This window comes from Coturnix japonica, chromosome 4 (genome assembly GCF_054131305.1).
Source record: "Coturnix japonica strain WE chromosome 4, WE-NBRP24, whole genome shotgun sequence".
Classification (NCBI taxonomy): Eukaryota; Metazoa; Chordata; class Aves; order Galliformes; family Phasianidae; genus Coturnix; species Coturnix japonica.
Window position 1 is genome coordinate 65,924,792 of NC_140666.1, and position 23,082 is coordinate 65,947,873.

The 23,082-nt window shown below is 36.5% G+C and overlaps 1 protein-coding gene across 1 annotated transcript in view; it reads right to left on the bottom strand.

Moving 5' to 3' along the window:
• TUSC3 (tumor suppressor candidate 3) overlaps positions 1–20,344 on the bottom strand; it is a 97,678-nt gene extending 77,334 nt beyond the window's left edge. The window contains exon 1 of the mRNA XM_015862354.3: positions 20,200–20,344. Within this exon, the coding sequence (XP_015717840.2) occupies positions 20,200–20,325 (126 nt within the window). The 5' untranslated portion in view covers positions 20,326–20,344. The remainder of the gene's footprint in view (positions 1–20,199) is intronic.
• Between the last annotated feature and the right edge of the window lie 2,738 nt (positions 20,345–23,082).

Consider the following 23,082-nt stretch of genomic DNA (forward strand, 5'->3'; position numbering starts at 1 on the left):
CTGGATGTACGCTTTGACACTTACTATAATCCCTACAGCATCCACTTACTACATCCCTAAACCACAGCTGATCACTTCCTCAGGTAATTGATTAAAATAATGTTACTAATCATCGTGTGAAATTAAGTGTGAAATCTAGCCATTCTCAAGCTGACAGTTCTGTTCTCATCTTCTTGTTCAGGTGATAGCATATAAAGTAGATCAGCAAGGAAGTTCACAATGACATTCAAAGTGGGGTTACCAACTGCAGATAAAAGATTTCATAATGAATTTGGTGATAGTATAAATGCAATTTTGAAAAGTACTTAGTCCAGTACTTTTACATAGGTAATTCATTAGCCTTGTTCTGACAAAGATAGTGAGATATAAAAATATTAGCAAAAAAAAAAAAAATAATAATCACTGAACTGAATACTGATGGTTGCATATACGCAATTAACCTTGTCCTACCAGTAAATGCTGCCTTCACACAATACTAGCATATTCAAGTACTGCAGGGGACAGAAGAGGAAGGAGGAGCAGAAAGGACGGTGCTTATGTTTTTTGTTCACTTTTGGTTTTTTTAGAGAAATGACATGCATTATCTAAAACTAAAAAAATCTTGATTCCAGCTCTGAGGCTTGCAATGGAAACTCTATAATCTATAAATGAATTGATTGATTAGACATCAGTGCAGTGTTGTTTTCTTCATGTTGTAGAAAACACAACAGCTATGACAGCATGACTTGCATTATTATTCTGCTCCAACTTTAAGATCAACAAACGACATTCAGAATGTTATCACTGTTAATTTCAGTGCTGAATAGTCTGACTGAAATGTTCAGCTAACATTGTAACAAATTACCCAACTGACTTTCAGATACCAGAAACCCATCCAGGTAGCGTACAAATATTCCCTGCAGTTGTTTCTTAATTTCTTCGCTATTCATGAAATGTATTTTTTGACACATCTACTGTAACTGGCTATAATTGTTTCATCCATGCCAACACTATCTGCATATGAAATAATTTGATCAGATAAGCACCACCCTGATGTTTATCCAGAAATCACACTCAGCTTATAATTGGTATTCTCTTGCAAATGGTTACCATAACTCTAACCTTATCACCCTACAGCCAATAAAGAGTCTAAAATCAGCTTCGACTCTACATCTAAATTTATGTTTACTGTTTCACAGCTTCTCCCATTTTCTTTCTATATTTAAGTTATTGACTGTGCTTCATACATTCAACCATTCAAAATAAAATCATATTTTGTGTTTAGTGTAAATTACTGTCACATGATCATTATTAGTTCAATTTTTCAAGATAGACTGATTGCTAATGTACTTACAAAGCAGTCACATTTTACAATGCATTGATCTCCATCACAAGTTCATTCCAAACTCAAAGGACTACTGCTGAAAGTACAGCCTCATGCTATCACACCAGCCATCCTCAACACCAGAAAACATATAATTTACAAAACCCTTAAGCTTTTGTACGTTATAAGTAAGTATAAAACAAGCCTGTTCAAGAAAGTGTATTTTTCTCTTTTGTATGACGTTTTAGAACTGGTAGCTAAATATGACCATATGACAACTAATCTCTTTACCAAAACAACCATATTAAACTAATTTTTATCTGCAGTCAAGCCACTCAATTTCAATCCATAAGGCACTTGCTGTCAGCAGTCCATTCATAGTTGTCTATTGAAGTACACAGCCATGCATTAACAAGCTTTAGGATTTAAAAAAAAAAACAAAAAAAAACAAACAAACAAACATAGTCACATTTTCTCTGAAAACATTTTTGCCCCAGAAACATTAGACAGGTAGATTCAGAAACTTTCACATTTCTTTACATTTCAGAAATGCTGTACCATATCCTAGGTGCACTCAGTGAACATTAAATGGTCCAAACTGTTTGTACCTCTTGAGGTATCCTCCTCATAAAGATCTTTTTTTTTTCCCTTACACATAGTGAAAATTTTACACTTCCTGCATTTTGTGACCCTCATCTGTCTGCCCTTTCACTATGCAAAGTGCTAGAAAATGGAAAACTTGTCCATAGATCATCTTTTTTGGGGAATAAGTTAAGAAACAAACAGAACAGAATGCTTCAGTCTTTCTACAATTCAGAAACTGCATGACATGGAGAGGAACAGCTACCCACAGTAGTAAAGAATTCCCACTCAAAACATATCTAAATTGCAATATTTGAAATACTGGCTGCCCAACATGCCACATCAGCAATCTGTACATCAGTATATTGCACAGAAAAACGAAACATACTTTTACCTCAACAGTAAAATGCAGTCCAAACTTATGACTTAAAATATATTTGAAGATGAAAAAGTACTGTCAAGTAAAAAGTACTGCTCAATCTCATTTATTTTCAGTCATAGAAAGCTGAATGACTGCATTCACAGTCTAAGAATATTAATAAAAGGTCAAACTATCAACCCAATTATCCTGAAAGAGACATGTCCTTCAGCAGGAAAATGGACTCTTCTGCTTCTTAAATGGAGGACAGTATTTCAGTAGATTCCAAGTACAACTCTCCCACAACAAAAGGCACACAACAGTAGAATTTACAACTGATTAGATACTCTTAATCTGGGGTCAGATCAATCCTCTTCACACGCTACAGATCCAGATTCTGTAAAAATTATATTAAGTAAAGAATGCTATACAAGATGCAGGACTGCTGAATTTATCACAACAGAGCATTCCTCATAGAGCTCTACTAGTGTAAAACATCAGACTCGAGAAAGACAGAGCACAATGCAGTGGAATGGTGCGAGATTATGGGCTGGCAATGGGGTAATTCTTTTCTTGTTACTCCTCTTCCCTCAGCATCCCTTTCAGATGCTGTCCAAAAAAGAACAGTGGGCTTGGATTAACTCAATCTGAATGATGTGAATCGTTCTTATCCATATTATATTAAGACCACAGCTGATCTGATGTTAAAAGATACTGAATGTGCAAGGTATTTTTTTCACCACTACTCCAGTGGAAAAATGAAAAAAAGATTTTCTCTGATTATCTCACTACAGCAAGCAGTTTGCTGTTTCTGAAAGATATCATCTGAACCATATTCTCTCAATAGAGCACAGTAACAGAACAAAAATCATTTCCATGAGGTCTTCTGTCAATAGATGGATAACATGAGAGGCAACGATTAGAGCCTAATAGGTGAGAATCATCCCTTTTATAGATTAGTGAAGAGATGAGTCCAGAATCCATCACCAGGTACACATCAGGGTACTGCAATCAGAGGAGATGAGGAAGGAAAATAAACAAACAAACAAGGAAAAAACATTCAACGGATCACAATGAAGACCTTTTAGTCAAAAATGAGGAATGAAATATATTTCTTAAGACAAAACGATAGTGGTCCCAAAGAAACAGAATTGTGCTCAATATCAGAACTTCCTTTCATGATTAGACAAGCTAGCTGTGGCACAGTCAATACAATATTTCATTTTATTAACAATGTGCCAAGTATTTATAAGGCTAAAACACTCTGTAGCACCTTATGGTCATAAAAGGCAATAACTGTCCTCAAAGGATTTTTATTTGCTCTTACTTAGCAAAGTTCAGAGGCAAGAGGAGAGCACAAGATGTTAAGCATCTGTTATCAATTAGATTAGTGTTGCTAGTAATTTCTCAAAGAAAATCTTCCAGCATAGGAAGTTCCGCACGAATGTGAGGAAGAACTTCTTTACAGTGAGGGTGACGGAGCACTGGAACAGGCTGCCCAGGGAGGTGGTGGAGTCTCCTTCTCTGGAGATATTCAAGACCCGACTGGATGCCTACCTGTGTGACATAGTGTAGGGAGCCTGCTTTGGCAGGGGGGTTGGACTCGATGATCTCTAGAGGTCCCTTCCAACCCCTACAATTCTGTGAATTCTGCGAATTCTGTGAATCTCCATCAAATCAGATAATATCTGGAAAGCAGATTTTGACTATTTCTTTCTGGAGTGGAAGCCAAAGGATAGCTTTCTATAAGATTCGATGAACACAGAAATAAACAGATGTTACAGTTTTAGGAAAAATTGATTCCTTAAAAGCTCAAATAAAATAATAATTATAAAAAGAATCGTTCAAGATGTCTTCACTTGACCTGGAGGCCAATTTTTGGCAGAAAAAGCACCAGTAACTTTCCCCACAGCAGCCATGAACATTCCAAGATGAGCTGAACAGGAATCAAATGTCCATGAAATACATGAATATTCAACTTCTAGAGAAAATAAAGAAGCTGAGAGATTAACAGAAATTAACAGAAAGAAGCAAGTGATATGAATCCACACAAAAGAGCGCTTCGAATACAGGAAGGAAATAGGGAGACCTTCCAGTTAAGAAAAGAAAAAAAGTCACGTAGCAAAATAAAACTCTTTGTGTGATGACTTGATACTACAGCCTGTTACTCTGTTTCATAAAAGCTCAGAGGTTTGGCAGAAAAGGAAAATTCTATCTTGGGGGAAAAAAAAAAAAAAAAAAAAAAAAAAGCAAATGCAAAAAGTACAAGGAAAGTCTACTCAGAAAATTAGAAGTTAATTCTAGAGGTGTTAAAAAAAAATACTGCAAAATCCCTGTCAGGAGGAGAGAGAAAAAATTAGGTTATAAAGGACTACCTGCTATTATGCTGTTTCTTTATGTACAGTTTTTATAGACAAATATCCAAAGACAACATAGGTACCAAACTGCTTCCCAGGAGAATTACACAAAAAGAGATAACAAAAACAGAGGAAGATGGCCAACAAAAATAGTCTGAGGAATGAAAAGATAAACACTCTTCTGATCTAAAGTCATTTTAAGTCAATGCTTGCAGCAACAGCTATTACAGGAAGACTGCATTCCCTATCATACATTTGGGAAATAATTTATTCTGCCCATATAAGGGAATTTCAAGGATAAATGATAGGTCAGAATGACTAACCAATACATAAAGGCAACTGCCTGCTGAGATGGTAAATTTGTTTTAAAGATCAAAATAACATTCAGAGGATGAAGTAAAATGAATGTGGAAATGCCATTCCACAGACAGAAACTGATACAGGCACCTTACATTTCCCCCATCCCATTTCAATCAAGTCAGTTTAGTTACCACAGGAGTAATTGACTGATCTGATTACTCCTTAATTTGTCTGTTAGAACTCAGCATCCAAAAACTGAGAATATGGAAGGACGGACAGCAGGTAAGAGCAAAATCATATTTAAAAACAAACAAACATGCAGACTGTATTCTAACTTCCTCAGGATTCCTCACCATTACTACTAAATGTTGTTCTTTGCTCTCTGTTTTGCTGTTTTGTATAGTGCTATTAAAATAAGGCACATATGCCATTCCTATAAAACAAATAGCATTATGTGGGTTACTTTTAAGCTACTTCTCTGTGGAAGACAGGCATGCTAATGAGCAGGAGCACTAACTATTTCTGAATTAAAATATTTACACAGCTATAACAGGAGAAAAGGAGGGAGGTGATGGAGACAGGACGAAAGCAAGGGAAGGACAATAGTACCCAAAGTGTAAAAGCAGATAGAATAGAAGGGAGACATGGTAAATGGCTTATTTCCATTTGGACCAATCTTTGTGAAAAATCTTAGGCATAATGCAGCCGACAACACCAAATAGCAGACGTACAGTTGACTGAATCAGAAGGTTATTTTCACTCTAGAAGGAAATTATTCACATAAAACTGTAATATTTTTTGTATCATTTCTGTCATTCACTATTGAAGGACCATTGTTTCAGGTGGACAGACATGACATGCGATATGCAAGAGAGTTAATATCACTTTGGAGTAAACAACATGGTAACTTTTCATAAACAACAACTTCAGGTTTAATTATTTCAATTATTTGTTTTGTGTGCCTTTTTTGTGCAATATATTCATTTCCATTAAAAAAAAAGCAGTATACCTATATAGTGTTCAAAGAATATGTTCATTTTATTTGAAAGTACAATCAAAAGGAAAACTAAAGGATAAAAAACAGATGACAATCCTCTTACTGATGTAATAGTAATTTACACATCTTCCCTTCAGTTTGTTAAGCTGAAGACTTTAATGCCTTTTCCAAGTTTAAACATCCTCAGTCCGTGGGCCCAAACAGCTGAAAATGAAAGAAACAACCCTCTAATCTTGGTGCATATGCTATATGAGAAATCTTTAAAAACATTTAGAGTTTGCTCATCAATTTTATGGACAAAGAAATTTAGGGGAGAAATTAGTTCCACTGAAGGCTGGGTTGCCTGTCCCTTAGTAAGGGCAGCTGCAAGACATGGATGCAGTTCTCAGCCTGTAGTCAGCAGGGAAGGAGGCAAATCAACAATCAATTCAATGCACATATGACCTAAAAGACTATATGTATTTGGAATGTATCCTTAGGATATATCCAAAAACCTAACTAAGAAGATACTGAAAATGCACCGGAAAAGGAATCAACAGCAGCCCTAGATTCAATACATCAGCACAACAGATCACAGCGTAAACTGAATATTGAAAAAGTTTTCATCTAATAATTTTACAATCAGTTCAATGAATTTTTCAACCAACTCAATACATCTTTGAATACCAGAATATTCAAAAAGGGAAGCTTTAAACAGTCTAACACGTACCTACTAACAACATAACCTCAAAAATGCACTTTTGTTTCATAGGGGATGCACTAAGCATGTTTTGTTTTATTATTGCATAATACTGTGCATAATTTTTGCATAATACTAAATCGGTTGCAACCCTGTTGGGCCAGGATTGCAGTAGGTACATTCCTAAATACATCAGTGAGGCACAGAAGCTTTCTCAAAGAAGTCTATAACAAGGAATTAATTTTGCTGTTGTTCTTGTATATATATATATATGACTGCCTTATGATTTCTGCAGGCATGGAACACAAAGCAGTTATTTGTACCGACCCAAGACATGATATCTAGCCCAAAGATGAAAATAATGAAACAAGGAAAAAATATGGGCAACATGAAATGGAAAAGAGCACACACACTTTCCTGTTCATCTTATTTCTATTCTTATAAGAGTCTAGGTAAACATAACATCCTCTTGTGAATGTAAATAAACAAGAAGTACTGTTATTCATTTAAATGAAATACTGAAGTGTAACGGTATTTCTACCTGAAGAGAAATATCAATAAAAATCTACACCTTCTGGGGAATTAAAGAGAAGTTATTTCTGGTTTTGCATTACATCAACATTTTGAATAACACTGAGACATACCTTTTTATAATATTTATATTTTCTAAAATGAAATATAATACCACTATTAATCTCTGAGCAGGAAAGTAATTACATTAAAATTAAAAATAATAAAGTAAATATAATGGCAATGATCTACTGGAGATGATTTTGAATGTTATTATCCTTTCACATTCTAAATTATCACCTGGAAACCTGGTAATGCAACTGATAAAGCAAAAGTTTGCCTCATGTCAATCATGGTAGGCTTTCAACTGGTGTTGCTACACAAGCAAAAGGGAAATTAATTCCATGTTGGTATTTACGCATTCTTTACCATTGCTGTTTTGCTGATCACTAAGATAAGTTAGTAAAAGCTCTAATTTTACAGCTTTATGCTAATGTGACAGTTCTTACCTTGAAATATGCTGTAAACTCTACACATCTACTGTGTAGCAAAGACAAACCTACAGAATCATGGAATGGCTTAGGTTAGAGGTGATATTAATGATCATTTAGTTCCAACTCTCCTGCCTTCAACAGTGTTGCCAACCACTAGATTAAGCTGCCAAGGATCCCCCAAAAACTGGCCTAGAATGCCTCTAGGGATGGGGCAACCTGATCCAGTAAGGGCCTTAGACAGCAGGCAAACTGTCATAAAAACAAATTAAGCACTATGGATTAAGTATAGGTAGGAATAAAAATATACAAGCATTTCTGCTTCAATAAATTTTCAAAGCAGTGTAAAAGATTCCGATATTGACAAAGTTTAATTCCTGCACACTATTTTTTTTTCCCCACTTCAAACAGATGCACAGATAAAAACAATGTTTGTTACAGATGAACACCAACAAAGCCATAACTGAGATGCATGAAAGATCTCAGATCAAAAGATTTGGTGTAATCATCTGTAATTTGAGTTTTAAATGAAATAAACTTATCCACAGGAAAGACTACCTCAGAATGCAGGTAGGGGGAAAATGTGCAGTTCTGGCTTGTCAAATATATGCAGTGAAGAGTCTGAAGTGGCAGGAAGGGGGAAAAAAAAAAAAAAAAAAGAAAGAAAAAAAAAAAAAAACAAGCTCAGAACCAGATAACATCTTGTAGCATTTGCTTGCAGTAATTTCATATCCAACCAAGAGCAAGAAGGTTAAAGACAAAAATTCATTTTGAAAACTGTTGCCTGAAAGAGGACTTTTCCCTCAGTTCTTGTTTATATTTATGGAAAAAAAAAAAAAAAAAAAAAAAAGAAAAAACCAATCTACACTAATTTAATGCAAGTACTTGTGTCAGTAATGGGAAGCCTAAAATCTTCAGGGAGATTGTCTCTCTCTGTGAAAAGAATTCTGGAATATAACTAACAACCTACCAGTGTGTCCTTGGCATGCTGCACACTGCTTCTTAGAGAAGTTCAATACCTCCCACAATTTTTCACTTCTCATGCACATTTCTTCATAACGGTTATGCAGAAGAGATGACAAAAATCACTTCTTCTTTGGGCTGCTGTTTTAAATATTTCTAAGCAACTGTTATTATACTATGTATGTAGTACTACATATTCATAGAGCAGACAGCAATCTGGACGCATTCTTCTTCCTTAAAAAAGTGATTTCTAACATGGCCCAATACAAATGTTCTCTGATAAAGGTGCCAATAATTATGACAACAATATAAGAGGAAAAAAGATCTTCAGGCTTTTCTTTTCAAACCTATAGCACAGAAGTTGCAGATATTGCCTCAAAAGATAGCTGTGGGATTTCTCCAACCATGTGCCTCACTAAGTATATAGCAGAAGTCCATCAAACACAATTTCCTCTGCTTGCAGCAATTTCATAACATGCAGACTTCACAGTCACTTTAAGTTAGGATTCAAGTTCTGACTATTCATTTTTTTTTCCCACCTTCCACTGTACAGAAAACAAACCTTTTCCTTTTGGTGAAATTTTTTAGTTAAATGATAAAACAAGCAATTAAACAATGAGATAGCAGGCAATAAAGAAAGTTTTGAGAGCATCGCCATTAACTGAATGTAATTCACTGCTCCACTTATAAAAATCAAGTGATTTGCCTATTGTATCCATTATCTGTGTTAATGCATACTTCAGGGTAGCATGCCTCCTAGTAGTCTATCAAACTAATTTCAATCATGACTAATGACTAATGTTTTTATTGTGGGAAAGATTATCCATCCCTACTTATGCTATCTCAGTGTCACTTTTTTCCTAATAGTTACCCACATATTCTTCACTGTCTCTGACATTTAATCACCTTAATTTCATTCTATTATATCATCCTTTCACTGGTCAGTTTATCATCATGGTTTCTTAGCAGCTTCTATCTCACTTGAGGGGAAAAATAAAATAAAATAAAAAATTATATATATATATACAGAATCACTGAATTTAACATTCTTTTTTTCTGTGCTTATTACCTTAACATTTTCTAACAGTAATACCTTTTTACACAACTTTCATTCTTCCTGTCAGTCATCTGGATGAAGTTCTTGCATACCTGCAGTTGCCAATATATCAACAAAGAGTAGTATTAAGCATTCCTTCAGCAGAATTTCCCCTCATCTTTGCCAGTAACTAATTCTTTACAAGACAAGAGACATAGCATGGTGCTAAAATTAATGGACAGCCTGTGGTCAAGAGGAGATATCTCCTGTGATGGATAGAACTCTCAATCACTTCAACACTGAGTAATTCTTTTTGTAGTTTCAGATCTATTTCTGAACAGTTTGATGACAGACTACAGATACCAATGTGTAATTAGATATAAATAAAGAAGTGCAATCAATAAGACTAAATTTGTTTGTTTCTTCTTGAATGCTGAATCAAAACTGTTTGAAGTGGTCAGCATGCTTTAATGTAAAACCTTTAAATGCGTTCAGTAACAGTAGCAGTAGCATATGTCATGAAGTCTTCTACCTTCTGAAAAGAATTTCTGAAATTTAACTGAAATCTAATTACTAAAGGTCTACGTATTTTTTCTTCTTACATAATCAAAACCAGTAAACCAGTTGAAAGGAGCCAAAAGACCATAAACTCACTTTTAAAATATTTTTGCTAACTCTTCGTTGATTCAAGATTCAGCAAAGAAACTTGAGTAAAAATGTGTTTCCTCAAACATTTTTACAATTAAACAGTTCATTAAATTTAAGAAAAATTCTATTACGACTTCTTGGGAGAAGTACAGACTTTAAATTACCTTTGAAAACAAAGCTGCTGTATCAGCTAATGAACTTATAATTTCTCCTCTCAGCCAACTGAACACGAGTTTTGCATCAGAGCACAATGCATTCATGGCTCAAAAAACTAATGTAGCCATAACTGAACAGCTTCAGCTAGACTTTTGAGACATCTAAGATATATGCCAAGAGACTAACATACTAACACAGCTGTAATTATGTTACTTGAACACACTGGGATGAGAAAAATTTAAGTAAAGATTAAAGTTCTACTTTCTACACCACCACACTTAACCTGAGCATGTAATACATACTCAGACTTCAGATGTCTCCAGTTCACATCATGCAATAATCTTCTAAAATGGACATGACTGATCTCATTCCAATGATATGTGAGTGAAACTGCCTTCTCTTCTGCCACTGATGGTACTAAAGGTTGCTAAACCTCCAATAAAAATATCTCAACTAGAAGTCTCAGGTGGGGTGAAGTCAGGTCCCACTGTGTTTTACTGCAGCCCTATTACTAACATATTTTATAAAACATTATTCAGTAAAATAAACAAATTAATTTCATCCCTCCCATCTTGTATACCGATAAGAGTCAAATTTCATCACATCTGACTACCTATAACCTAAACCAAACACCACTAATTTTGTGCTATACTCTCACTAGTTTGGTACCATAAAAGTAATATGACACTTTGATTAAGCCACATAGAAGCAGTTAACTTAGTACTGTAATGTACAGCAACCAGGGAGTGAGACCAGAGCTAGCAATTCCAGGTTTGAAGAAGCTTCTCCTGGCTATGCTGGGCACTTACAGCCCAAATGTAGTGCATTCTCCCACTCCTTCACATTCTTGTATAACATTTACAAGCCTAGAATAGTGAGTGGAAGGAAAGTGCTGATTAGAGCACTTCTTGTTTATTTCAGGGACTTCTATTTTAGTTCAGGCACTGGCACTTAAGGCACTAGGCATAGCAGACTCTACATTTCCTTCCTTCAGCCACTTTCACTGATAACAGCAGTTACAACTGAGAAAGTGATGGCAACGTGGATGGAGAAAGTCAACGTGCAGGGCTTGTACAGAAGAACTCACTATTCAGAAGCAACCTTGACATCTTTCACTGCCCTCTGTCTGTTCCCCAACTAAGAAGTCTGGCAGGAAGCACTCATCTCCAGATGGTGGACAAGTAAACCTACTTGAACAGATTGCATTACAATATTTTACATTAAACAGTTATTGGATTAAGTGTATAAACAGTTCTGGGAACTCTAAAACTCCCTCTCCAGAATGATCATCATTCAGCCACAAAATTATTTTCCCTCTTGTTGTTCCTCTTTGGCTCAGCAAATGCTTCTCTGAAGCTCCGTGCCTATGCAAGAGGATAGTTGTATTATGGATACATTTGTATTAGCAAGTAGTGCAAAACTAAAGAACAGATCTAGGACTAGGTATTTAGTCCTAATATAAAATCCTCTATGTTTTGAGGATTTTACTTCAAACTAATTCTCAACCAAAGACCAGCTGTAAATTAGCAGCTGGAGTACAGTATGTGCATTTCTGGAGTGTATGTTTCATGTTAATTTCAATATGAGAATCCAGTTCACACACTCAGAGACCATTTCAACACAAAAACAGTGCCTCACAGATGGACGACAGCTGATTCACTTTACTCTTTTTTAATTTAAACAGTATGACAGATCACCTTAAGAGGACCCAAGCACCCAGAACAGCAGGCTGCCAAGCATTTATCCTGTGAAGCAGGATAATTATTTGATCTCCGGGAAATGGTATCAATTGCTTTCATTATTTCAGTTTCCCAGACATGCTCTAACCACAAGGCTACAATTTAAAGGGACAAGATGTCACGTTCCACTGAGAAATTAAATCCTATTGTTAAACACCACACAAGTTCACAGCAAACAATGACAGAAGTTTAACATCACCACATTTTCATGCACAGAATGGGCTAAAATGCAAGCTACCAAATTAGATGAGGACTGTCCTCTGTATGCGTAAAAGCATGACTTCATGTGCCTCTTACTTTTAAGACAAATTTAGTTAACAACCTGCAGAATCAATATGCAGTTATGCAAGACCATTTTAGATGAAGACTTAAGACTCCAGAAGCTACATTCTCTATGATTTCTGGTTTAAGTGTTTTCATCCCTTGTAGGACTTAAGTTTAGACTCATAGGAAGACAAAAACTCAATTGTCAATGCAAAGGTAAATGCTATTCCCGTATAGGCCAGGGCAAACCACTATATATGTATTTTGCTATCTGTATTGTCTCATTTATCCAGCTTAGACAAAACAACTAGAAAAATGAAAAAGCCTATCGTGCATTTTAAGTGGAAAATGATCAGCAGTGCCTAAAGCCAAAGAAGCAAAGAGGAAATGAAAAGGAATGATAATATCTGGAGCTTCTCCAGCGGATATTAATAATGTTTTATCGTAGTTTCTAAACAAATTGCCCACTAAAGGAGTTAGTGCATTGCTATCAATAAGCAGAGATATGAAGAAAACTTATGAATATAGGCAACAGTTGCTATCCACAACCAGCCTAGAACAAAAAATGCCTCACAACAAAAGAAAAACATTTGCCACAGTAACTTCAGTATTTAATGAGCAACTCCTATCCAGCTGGACAGACTAAAACTTCTGCCTCATCTCTTGCATTGAGATATTCTCAGTAAGTGAACACATCTGCCGTGAATAAAATAAGAGGTGTAACTGTCCAACATTTTCATCTTGGATTAGTTCTCCAAGGACTGCTGACCTACTTGAAACTTCAACAAAATTCCTGCCATTCCTGCCATTCCCTTCCCACTTAGGTTGGAAGCTTTCACATAAATAAGGCATGGAGTTAAAAGATGAAAAACCTCCCACCGGAATGTATTAAAGCTGAACCATCATACGGTTTCCAAGAACACAAATAAAGACTAAAGTATGAGGCAAAAATAAAAAAGAATTCAGACAGCTTAGCAGTACCATCTTCACCTTCCAGACGATTTTTAAAAGTTTAAAGAACCCGCACATCTTACAGCATTTGAACACTGAACTTGGCTTTCTCAAACTGCAGTATTTAATCCTGCAAAACATTTGCTAAGGCAAGGTCATACTGTGGCTCCTTATAGCATGCTGCTGGAGCAATTTCCTACACAATTCTACTAAATGGAATCATCCAGATTTCATGAGAACCACTGCTGAACTGTAACAGACACATCTAGGTAGAATGAACAAAATATTTATGCTAGATCAAAACAGTTTCTTATTAGGTAATCAAAACTTGTCTTTTCAAAAGTGCATCTTTTGATGTATGTACCTCCTAATATATTTACGTATCAACACTCCTACCTGATCAGGTCCTGCACTGAGCAAGTTGCACTTCAGCACAAGGTAAGTTAGAAGAATCTATGGCTTGCTGAGTGTGCTCGAAGGAGAAATCTGCCTACTAATGACATTTTACGTGCCACTAACTGCAATTCCATTTAAAGCACATGGCTGGTAGCTGATAAGAAGAAATCTTATCAACTTCAGTCATCTATCATCACAAAGATTGATCTGTTGAAATGTTCTTTGCAATATTCAATGGCTAGACTGATAGATAGGCTGAAGTGTCCTCACAATCTAATGGTAGCTTAAGTGGTTGATGAAAACCTACAGCATATTTTACAAATGAGGTCAGGAAGCAAATACAAATCTCCAGCTCTTCATAGTTTTATACTGAAGAACTCTCAGTGTTCTTTAGGCCTCTGAATGCATCCTACATTCTTTCAGACTTTGCACTGAGAGTATGACTATAGTCCCACAATACTAAAACAAGGCAACAAGTGCCATTCCTAGGCATCTGATCTTTGGCATAATCTGGAAAAAAAAATAAAAATAAAAATAAAAATAAAAATAAAAATAAAAATAAAAATAAAAATAAAAATAAAAATAAAAATAAAAATAAAAATAAAAATAAAAATAAAAATAAAAATACTAATTAAAACCCAGAACTGTCTTACTAAAAGGAGTCAAATAAGTTTTACTTTAAAAAGCTTCTTGAAACCTAAATCCATTTACTGCTGCGTGTATTCATGCACCCTTATAAATTCTTGGCTTGGCCAGCTGGGGATGTACAAATTCACTACCACCTTCTACACAGTCCAAACAGAAGCCGGTACTGTCCTCTGATGAGATGTCCTACTCCTCCTTTTACTAAGTTCCTCTTCAATTGCCTCACCTATTTGCAGTTTGAATTTCTCTCTTTTGAGAGATGCCTAAACACATGCTGGTATAGTTATGTCATTTCTTCACTTTATCTACATGACACCTTCCACGTTATCTGGAAAAATATATATCACCTCTTTCAGTTAAAATAGATTTCTACTTTCTTCTTCTTCTACTTTCTTCTTTATATCTTCAGATAACCTTGATGAAGCAGAGTATCAAAAGTAGCCATATTTAAAAGCAACCTGTCTGCTCAGTTTTATTATTTCACACATTAATCTCCCTTGCAGACTGTGAGTCTCTAGCTATAACTTTTACAGAATGACAAAGATTCACAGAAAACAGGTTTAAAAGTAAAAATGACTTAATATTTTTAGCATACCCCACTGAATTTACTAACCATGGAGTCAATCCATTTTAGATTCCAGTTTACTACTAAAAGTAGAGGAAGGTGATACGGAGTTGGTGCTAAGAAGATGATCAAAATATGTTAAGTAACAATTTGGACTGGACTCAACAATAAAAAGAAAGCATCTACAGTCAGCATGAAAAGTTTAAGAGACAGTGAATAATAAATACCTCTCCCATAAATCTACCATATTATTCAGACCAAAATAAATAAATAAATAAATAAATAAATAAATTGATGTGAAAGCAGTAATTAATTATTCCAAACAAGTGCTTGGAGGACAGTGCATTTATAAATTAAAGGTTTAACTTTAGATTAGGAATGTTTCTTTGCCACTAACAAAACCTAAAAAAGAAAATGTAAGAACTTGAATGTTTAAACAAAACCTGATAAAACCAGCATAAAGGGAATTAGCTAGTAAATTAGCATACCAACAATTATTTCATGTCATGAAAACAAGCTAAGCATCAAAGGTCTTCATAAAACAATCACGTTCATGAATATTAATCATAAATCTCAAAGGGTTTTTACACTATATTGTCTTTGTTTCTGCTGCATGAGCTCAAAAAAAAAATTAGAGGGACATTTACAGAAGCCCAGACATAAAGACATACACATCAAAATCAAGGAAAGTTGAACAGAAATGGAACTATACAAGATTCGGGTCTACAGCCTGTCTTTGCTGGCCTGCAAATGGCAACAAGATGAGGAAAGTAACTGAACATCCTCATTATGTAACAGTACAGCAGATAGTAATAGCAGTAGGGAATTACTATTTAAAAAATAAAAATAAAAATAATAAAAAAGTCAAAAGCGGAGAAAATAGATTTTATCTTAAAAGCAGTGAATGTTATGGCCTATAACCTTGAAGAATTCTAAGGCTAAGCTTTCAATCCACAAAGGCAATGTACAATTCCAATTACTACTTATGTTATGATGTTGATATACAAGTGTTTTATGCAATACAGTCAAACCTTACTAAGTCTGGTAAATATGAAATTCAAGAATAATTTGCTTGGGATTTCAAAGAAAAAAGGCAAGAAAAAGTAATGGAATGGCATAATAAAGTTAACAACTTCAACTGCAGTTGTAGAAAATGACTAACTGAGGGCATTCCAAAGTATGAGACGCAATGATTAGATAAAAACAAAATCTTACCAATAAAAACTATTAGAAAGGAAAACAGTCTTCCCAAAGAAATGACAAAATCTGCCTGTTTCTCAGAATGTACAGGACGTGTTCGTGTTTTCTAAGCTTTTATCACAGCATAGCATCTGAAATGCAGCTTGGAGGATCATTACAGAAATATCTTTCAATGTATTTCATGGTAATAGCATATTACAGATTTTTTTTTTAATTTATTAAATTTGATATACATATCATAGCAACTACAATACCTATGAATATTAGATCTAACAGCATTAGATGAAAAAACACCACTTTTTATTATGCCCGCTTTGAGATTTACCATATGTAGTTCTGATCACTAGCTTAGCCAAAAATGCGACCTCCAAAACACTTTTAGAAATGAAAATAAACCTGAAGATCCAAAATAATAACACACACAGTAAGTAATAAAACACACATCAAACAAACATTCTTTACCCCTCTAACTATACAGACTGATTTTACCAGAGTAGCTAGAACCTAAGCAGATACTATTTGTCTTCCATGTGGGTACAAATGATGCTCCGTATAATTGATTAAAGAGAAGAACAGGGGAAAAAATCAATTAATCCGCTGTTGTATCTTATGACACCAAGGATGCCAAATGGAGACATCTGGGCAGAAAGAAGTTTCAGCAATCCAATTACAAAAAACACTATCAGGCTGCTGTTGTAAGTATTCCTTATTCCACTTCTCGTATGCCATCACAAGAGACATTAAGTTTCTCTACACACACTTGTTAAAATAAGAACTGCAAGCCAATATTGTAAAGTTTCTCCAAAACCTCAGATAATTAGAAACAGAAGAGGGAAGAGATATTTTTGGCTGCTTGGGAAGATCAGCAAAAAAAACAAAGAATTCTTGCAATCACATACCTCCTTTTTTTTTTGGACAGGGTTGAGTAAAAAGCACTCAGAATTGCATTCAAAGACTTTTACATTTTGAGGTATGACTTACAGATGTTATTCCACTTCAAAACCATGACGATTACTTAAAAGCTTAAAGTATTGATTGAAAAAGCCTCTTCTTTCCCTACTGCAACAAAAGAGAAAATGGGAAATTACCCAAAAGAATATAAAGCTTCCACTTTAAATACAGCTTCAAAATTACTTCAAGCTGAATCTACAGCTTGACTGCATTTCCCTTCAAAAATTCAACCCTAGCCACATCTCGATTTTTAATAAAGCTTTTAGAGAGGAGCCTACACTTCAAGCACCAAACATTTGACTGCATGCTGTTTCAAAAGCAAAGACACACAGTGCTCCACAACTTGGATACCAAACACAACATTTTAATGACTAAAAGACCAAAAAGTCTTTATATTCGAGCTGAAACAAAATTTCAAGGCAGAAAGACAGGGAAGGGTTTTAATTATCACTATTGTGTTAAAATTATCAGAGGTCCTGAAGGATAACTACCCTTTATACCACACATGCCACTGAATGTGTTGAATGCTCCTACTTCTCACACCTTTTTTACTTTTGCTCTTCCAACACTATTTGTTCCACGTGGAAATAACAGAATGCCCAAGACAGTATCACCAACTACCTCTGCAGAAGACTTTGCTTCTAATATTTACTTCTTTCCTTTTTTCTCCACTGGCTTTGCTACATGTTCACCATCTTTTTTTTTTTTTTTCTTTAAATAGGCAACCAGAACGTCTCTAAGAAGGAAATAAATCTACAGGCAATAAGAACAGCAACAGGAGATGGAGGAAGAAGTCCCATTAATCCCTTTCCTTTCTGGAGCAATGGTGACCAAAGGCAGCAGCACACTGCTGCAAGCTGGGCAGGCCCTAGCTCTGTCAGGCTGCTTTTTGCTGCATTTATGTCCATCACCAGAAACTAGACAGAGAGGAATGTAAAGAAAAAGGACTGCAATGTTTTCTACTTATTTCCTCAGTGGCAAAAGCTGTCTAGAATGAAAAAGCAAAACAGAAATGTAAAGAGCAGGATAGAGGGAAGAAACAGGAATGTTTACGTTTATATAATCATGCTACTGTTCCAGAATAGTAACTTCAATGATGGCACACAGCTAATTATGCAATAATTCAAAACCATTCTCTGACAGTTCTTGAAATTTTTGCAAATTTAATATGGAACTCAGCAGCCTTCCATGATATGCCACAACAAAAAGTTTCCGAAGAGTTATCACAGTACTTTGCTTCACAAAAGTGTATTTCAGCAACTTAAGAACTGACATATTTTCCACTCTAAACAGTTATAACAGTATACCACAATCAATACAGTGAATCTGTGACACAAAGTCATGTCACGCACTAGTTTCCTCTATTTGTTCTTTTCTGCTAGCAAGAAGTACTTCAAAACACACCTAATAACTCAGATCTTTCTGCAGTCATTATTTCCATCTTCCACACTCTAACAGCTGATCCAGACACAGCAACAATTTACACCTTATGCACAATTTTCTATATGGTTGACGATATAAAAAATAATTGTCTTCACCAAAGTTCCTTTTAGTTCCATTAACTTCCTTCAAGAAGGTTCACTTCACTGTACCTTCAACCATTTTTCCAGCTTCCATAAAAGCTATGACAATCTGGTCAGTGTTTATATGGATAAACAGGTTCACTTCACACTTAATTTCTGTCATCTCTGCCTTCTACAACTACCGGTGTTGTGAACAGAAGCTTCCTCTAACACAAGGTCCTATGTTCTACTTCCCGCCCCCCCTCCAAAAAAATACTCTTTAGAGGTGATTTCCAAGCTGCTTACTCTGAGAAAGCTGAAGTTTCATACTGAGCAAACAGATGCTTTTCAGAGCACCACCATCCTGAACAGTGCTAGCAAGTTGCTAAATAAAAGGTATGTTTCAGTCCTGTTTCACAATGCAACTATGCAGTAAAACCAGTTAACTTTGTAGAAAGCATTTGTAGACAACCATTTTAACTTGCCATTATTTACTGTCAAAAAAAAGATTTCATTTAAAAAGAAATAAAGATTATTTTGGCTATCTTGGTAGCACAGCTGCCACTCTACATTAAAGTGTCAACAAAAGTTGCTAAGCCAGTACATCACAGCAAAAGGGAATCGATAGTGATAAACATTAAACACATTTTATTAAATAAAAAAAGTAAATATTGGAAAAAATACATCAATTATATGGCAGAGCAATACATTACTGTCTATGCTTTCCAGCTGCATAAAATTGTCCAGCAAGCAAAAAAGGGAGAAGAAAAAAGAAAGGGGGGGGGGGGGGGGGCAGAACACATAGATTTCAGGTGTTCATTTTCTACATTGATACCCAAATGACTTATGTGGACAGGCACTACGTAACATGGTAGGTTTGCCACAAAGTCAGACTATCACTTTAATGATGAAATTGGGATTTTACAGACTACATTAATTCCAGAAAGCTGAGAATCTTAATCATTTACCTACTTAAAAGAAAATCAAAGCCATCCAATGCTTGTGACCATTCTGCCTGAGCAGAGCTTAGTGAGATGGCTTGGTAGCAGCAGGGCCTGACACCCAGGTGAGCAGAACCTCACCTGGAACTAGGGGCAAGCTGATTCAGTAAGCACTCGCATTAAAGCATTAAAACCTGGAAAAGGGTAAATATTTACACATTTCCCGTCTGCTGAAGGCAGACATTCTGTTGCCACCTAAGGAAAGCCACCCTTTCCTCCACCTCTCACACAACAGATGATGCCCTGGGCCGGCAATCAGCACGTATGTCAGCACAGCACACGCCCGCTGCGATCGCTTCGCTGTTACTTATTATCCGGGGGCGTTCAGGTGGCATCGCAACCTGCTTTAATTTCCTCCTGCTGCGGCTCACCCCCCGGTGCGCTCGTGTCGCCGCAAGGACGGCCCCGCAGCCGGCCATGCTCGGGGGGCGGGGGCCAGCAGCTGCCCAGCGCCCTGCAGGCGGCCCTGGGGGGCCGGGGGAGAGCGCAGCCGCGGGGCAGGAGGACGGAGCCCCTCGGCCGGGACACCGCCGCGGGGAGGAGGCACGGCAGAGCAGCCCCGGCCCCTCAGCCGGGCGCGAAGGCGAAAGAAGCAAAGGTTCTACCTCCTTCTTTTTCTGGCCTCCCCCGAGCTGGCCGCAGAGAAAGAGGAGGAGCAGCAGCAAGAGGAGGAGGCAGTTCCCAGCCGACAGGTGCAGCAGCCGCCGCAGGACACGGCTGCCGGACGCCATGTTCCCCCTGCCGCTACCCGCTGGCCTCCGCACGGGAGCACCTGCGGTGCTACTGCCCGCCTCCTTCCGCCCATTGGATGCAGACCGATGCGGAGGCTGGTGGGAAGTGTAGTCCTTTACACCCGCAGCGCCGCGTGCCGGTGAGTGCGGTCCGACGCCACGTTGGCGGTGGTGCCATAGGCGGTGTCATAGGGCTGAGTGTCGGGCACTTCGGACACCAACGCATGGGGTTCTGTGCGGTGAAGGGTTGCTGGCAGCTTTATCAGGGGAGGCATCTATCAGAGCTGTTGCCCGAGAGAGGTAGCAGTGGTCCCCAAGCAAGCAGCTGATAGCAGTGATAGTGGTGAGTAGCTTTACCTGAATTCCAGTCCATATAACAGCCGGCCGCCATGGCAGATGTCAGAGGCACTGAGTGCAGTCATGAGCTGAGACTATACTAAAGAAACAGAGAACTGAAGATCCTTATTTTCCACATTCATCTGCATACACTTCTCAGATCTCACTATTCACCCAGAAAGTCATCTCTGCGGAAAATAATATTCATGTAATACACTAATAAAGTTATTTTTAATTTTATTCTCAGAGCATTAACCATGCAGCTTAAATTTGATATTCTTGTGCACAGTACACTGTTCTAATCATCGATCTCATTTCTTTCCATGGAACACACACTGCAGTGCTCAGGTTAGGTAATGTTAAATTAATGAGCACCAACCTTTTTTTTTCCCTCTTACTTTTTTCAGCTTCCAAGTTATGCTTTGTGCCTTGTTTACCACGCATCTGTGCTGAAGGCTCCACAGACAGAACTATTCATTTCTTTAGAGATTTTCCTATGTCACTCAAAAAATATTATGAGTCTTCTAATCAAAATATCAGATGAAAATAGAAAGCTGAAGCACTGGGAGAATGCTCAAAGGTATTTATTTTGGGCACAGAATTTTTAGATGGTATTTTAATGACAGCATTGGATGCTAGATCAACAGTACTACAGACTTAGCAATATGTGCTTAAAACATTCTGTAAGGCTGTGGTGTTCTTTTATATTTGCAATGTGTCTTTGAAAAGTTACTCATACCCACAGAAACTATGGATCATATTCAGCTAATCAACTTAAAATTGATATTAGTTTCTTAAATTCAAGAGAGTTAAATATCCAGTTATCCGCATGTGTCAGATTCTGCCACTGGACAACAGTAACCATAAGGTGGTCAGTTATGTGGGCTCTGCTTCTCAGCTGGTCCCAAAACTCTTAATTGTAATTCTTACCCCTCCAAAAGGTGATATCCATATGTTTACATCCACTTTCTAGTCTAGAATCTAATAATCTAATACAGAGGCATTTATTGAGAAGCCTACGCTCCCAAAATAGTTTATCCACTACCATCAGTACAAATATTTCAACAAGACTGTGACAAAAAAATGCCTTAGTACTGCTATTATCCCAATGCCTCCCATGGAATCTACTTCCCTATAATAAATGACTAAAAAATAAAAATTAAAAATAAAAAAAGCTGTTGTTAGAGTGGATTACAGCGATTCCTAACACAGAACTCTGCTTTATAGGGACAGGATATTGCTATTAGAATGATGTTATGAAAGATGTAGACCTTTGTCTCTTCTATACATTTAGAAACATTACACTGGAACAAGAGAGGCTTTTTTTAACAATGTGCTAAAAGAAATAATATGTAATTTAAAAATCTCAGGATGCTCTTGCTAAATCCAGAACTGCTAAATCCTCTTGGTCTCCTCCTGAACCTCAGGCACCATGGACCTTCCACATTTTTGCTGTGTGAGAGCAGCATTAAAACTATGAGAACATGACAAACAATGAAAAGCTCATGTTTCCTTCTAAGAAATGCTAAGAAACTGTTTTGACATGATGCAGATCTGTCAAGGATCTTATATTTACTTTTGATCAAAAGTCTTAATTTTCAAGAGTCCTGAAAGTCTTGACCACAAGCAGGAAACAGCAGCATGGGCTTGACCTATTTTTCTGCTTGGATTTCTAACCTGTGTTCTGTATAAACCAGAGCTTTCATTTCATATTCATGATATGCATTAATTTTTTTTTTTTTTTTTAGTTCATTGATTAAAGGAGACTTCACATGGTTGAATTAATGTCTGGGAGCTGCAATACAATTAAACTGTTGAACCTGCAACTGTGTTTTGTTTTGTTTTTTCACTTTCAAGCTATCTAGAAATAGACATAGCCTGGAAGGTATTTTATACAGACATAGCTGCTGTATAATTATGACATGTATGGTCATGTTAATGAAGGCCTAAAAGTGAAAGGATGTTTTCCCTTCCCTCTTTTCTCAAGAAGTACAGAAGAAAGAATAAAAGAAGTGCAGTGCTGGGGTTGGACTAATGGATTTCTATGTGTCCATATATATAAATATATTAAAAGATTCTTAACTACATAAGACAAGGGGGGTTTTTCCTTTGAGATCAGTACCCAAGCATAGATCACCCATACTGATAATGTGTAATCAAATCTGAATGGGAATCCAGACCATGGTTAGGAAGTCTTAGACCATTTTAGCTTTATGCTTATTTGGCCCTGATGTCCTTCATTGTTTAGTATGATTCTGGATAATGCTATTTTAGAAATTCCTTCATCTCTATGCAGTGTTATATCATCATTATATCACCAAGAATAGAGCAAATATGTTTTTAACCTCAATGGAAAATTACAGATATACATTAACAGCACCTGGCAGTGAAAATGGGAGCTGGGAAAATGAAAACAAAACC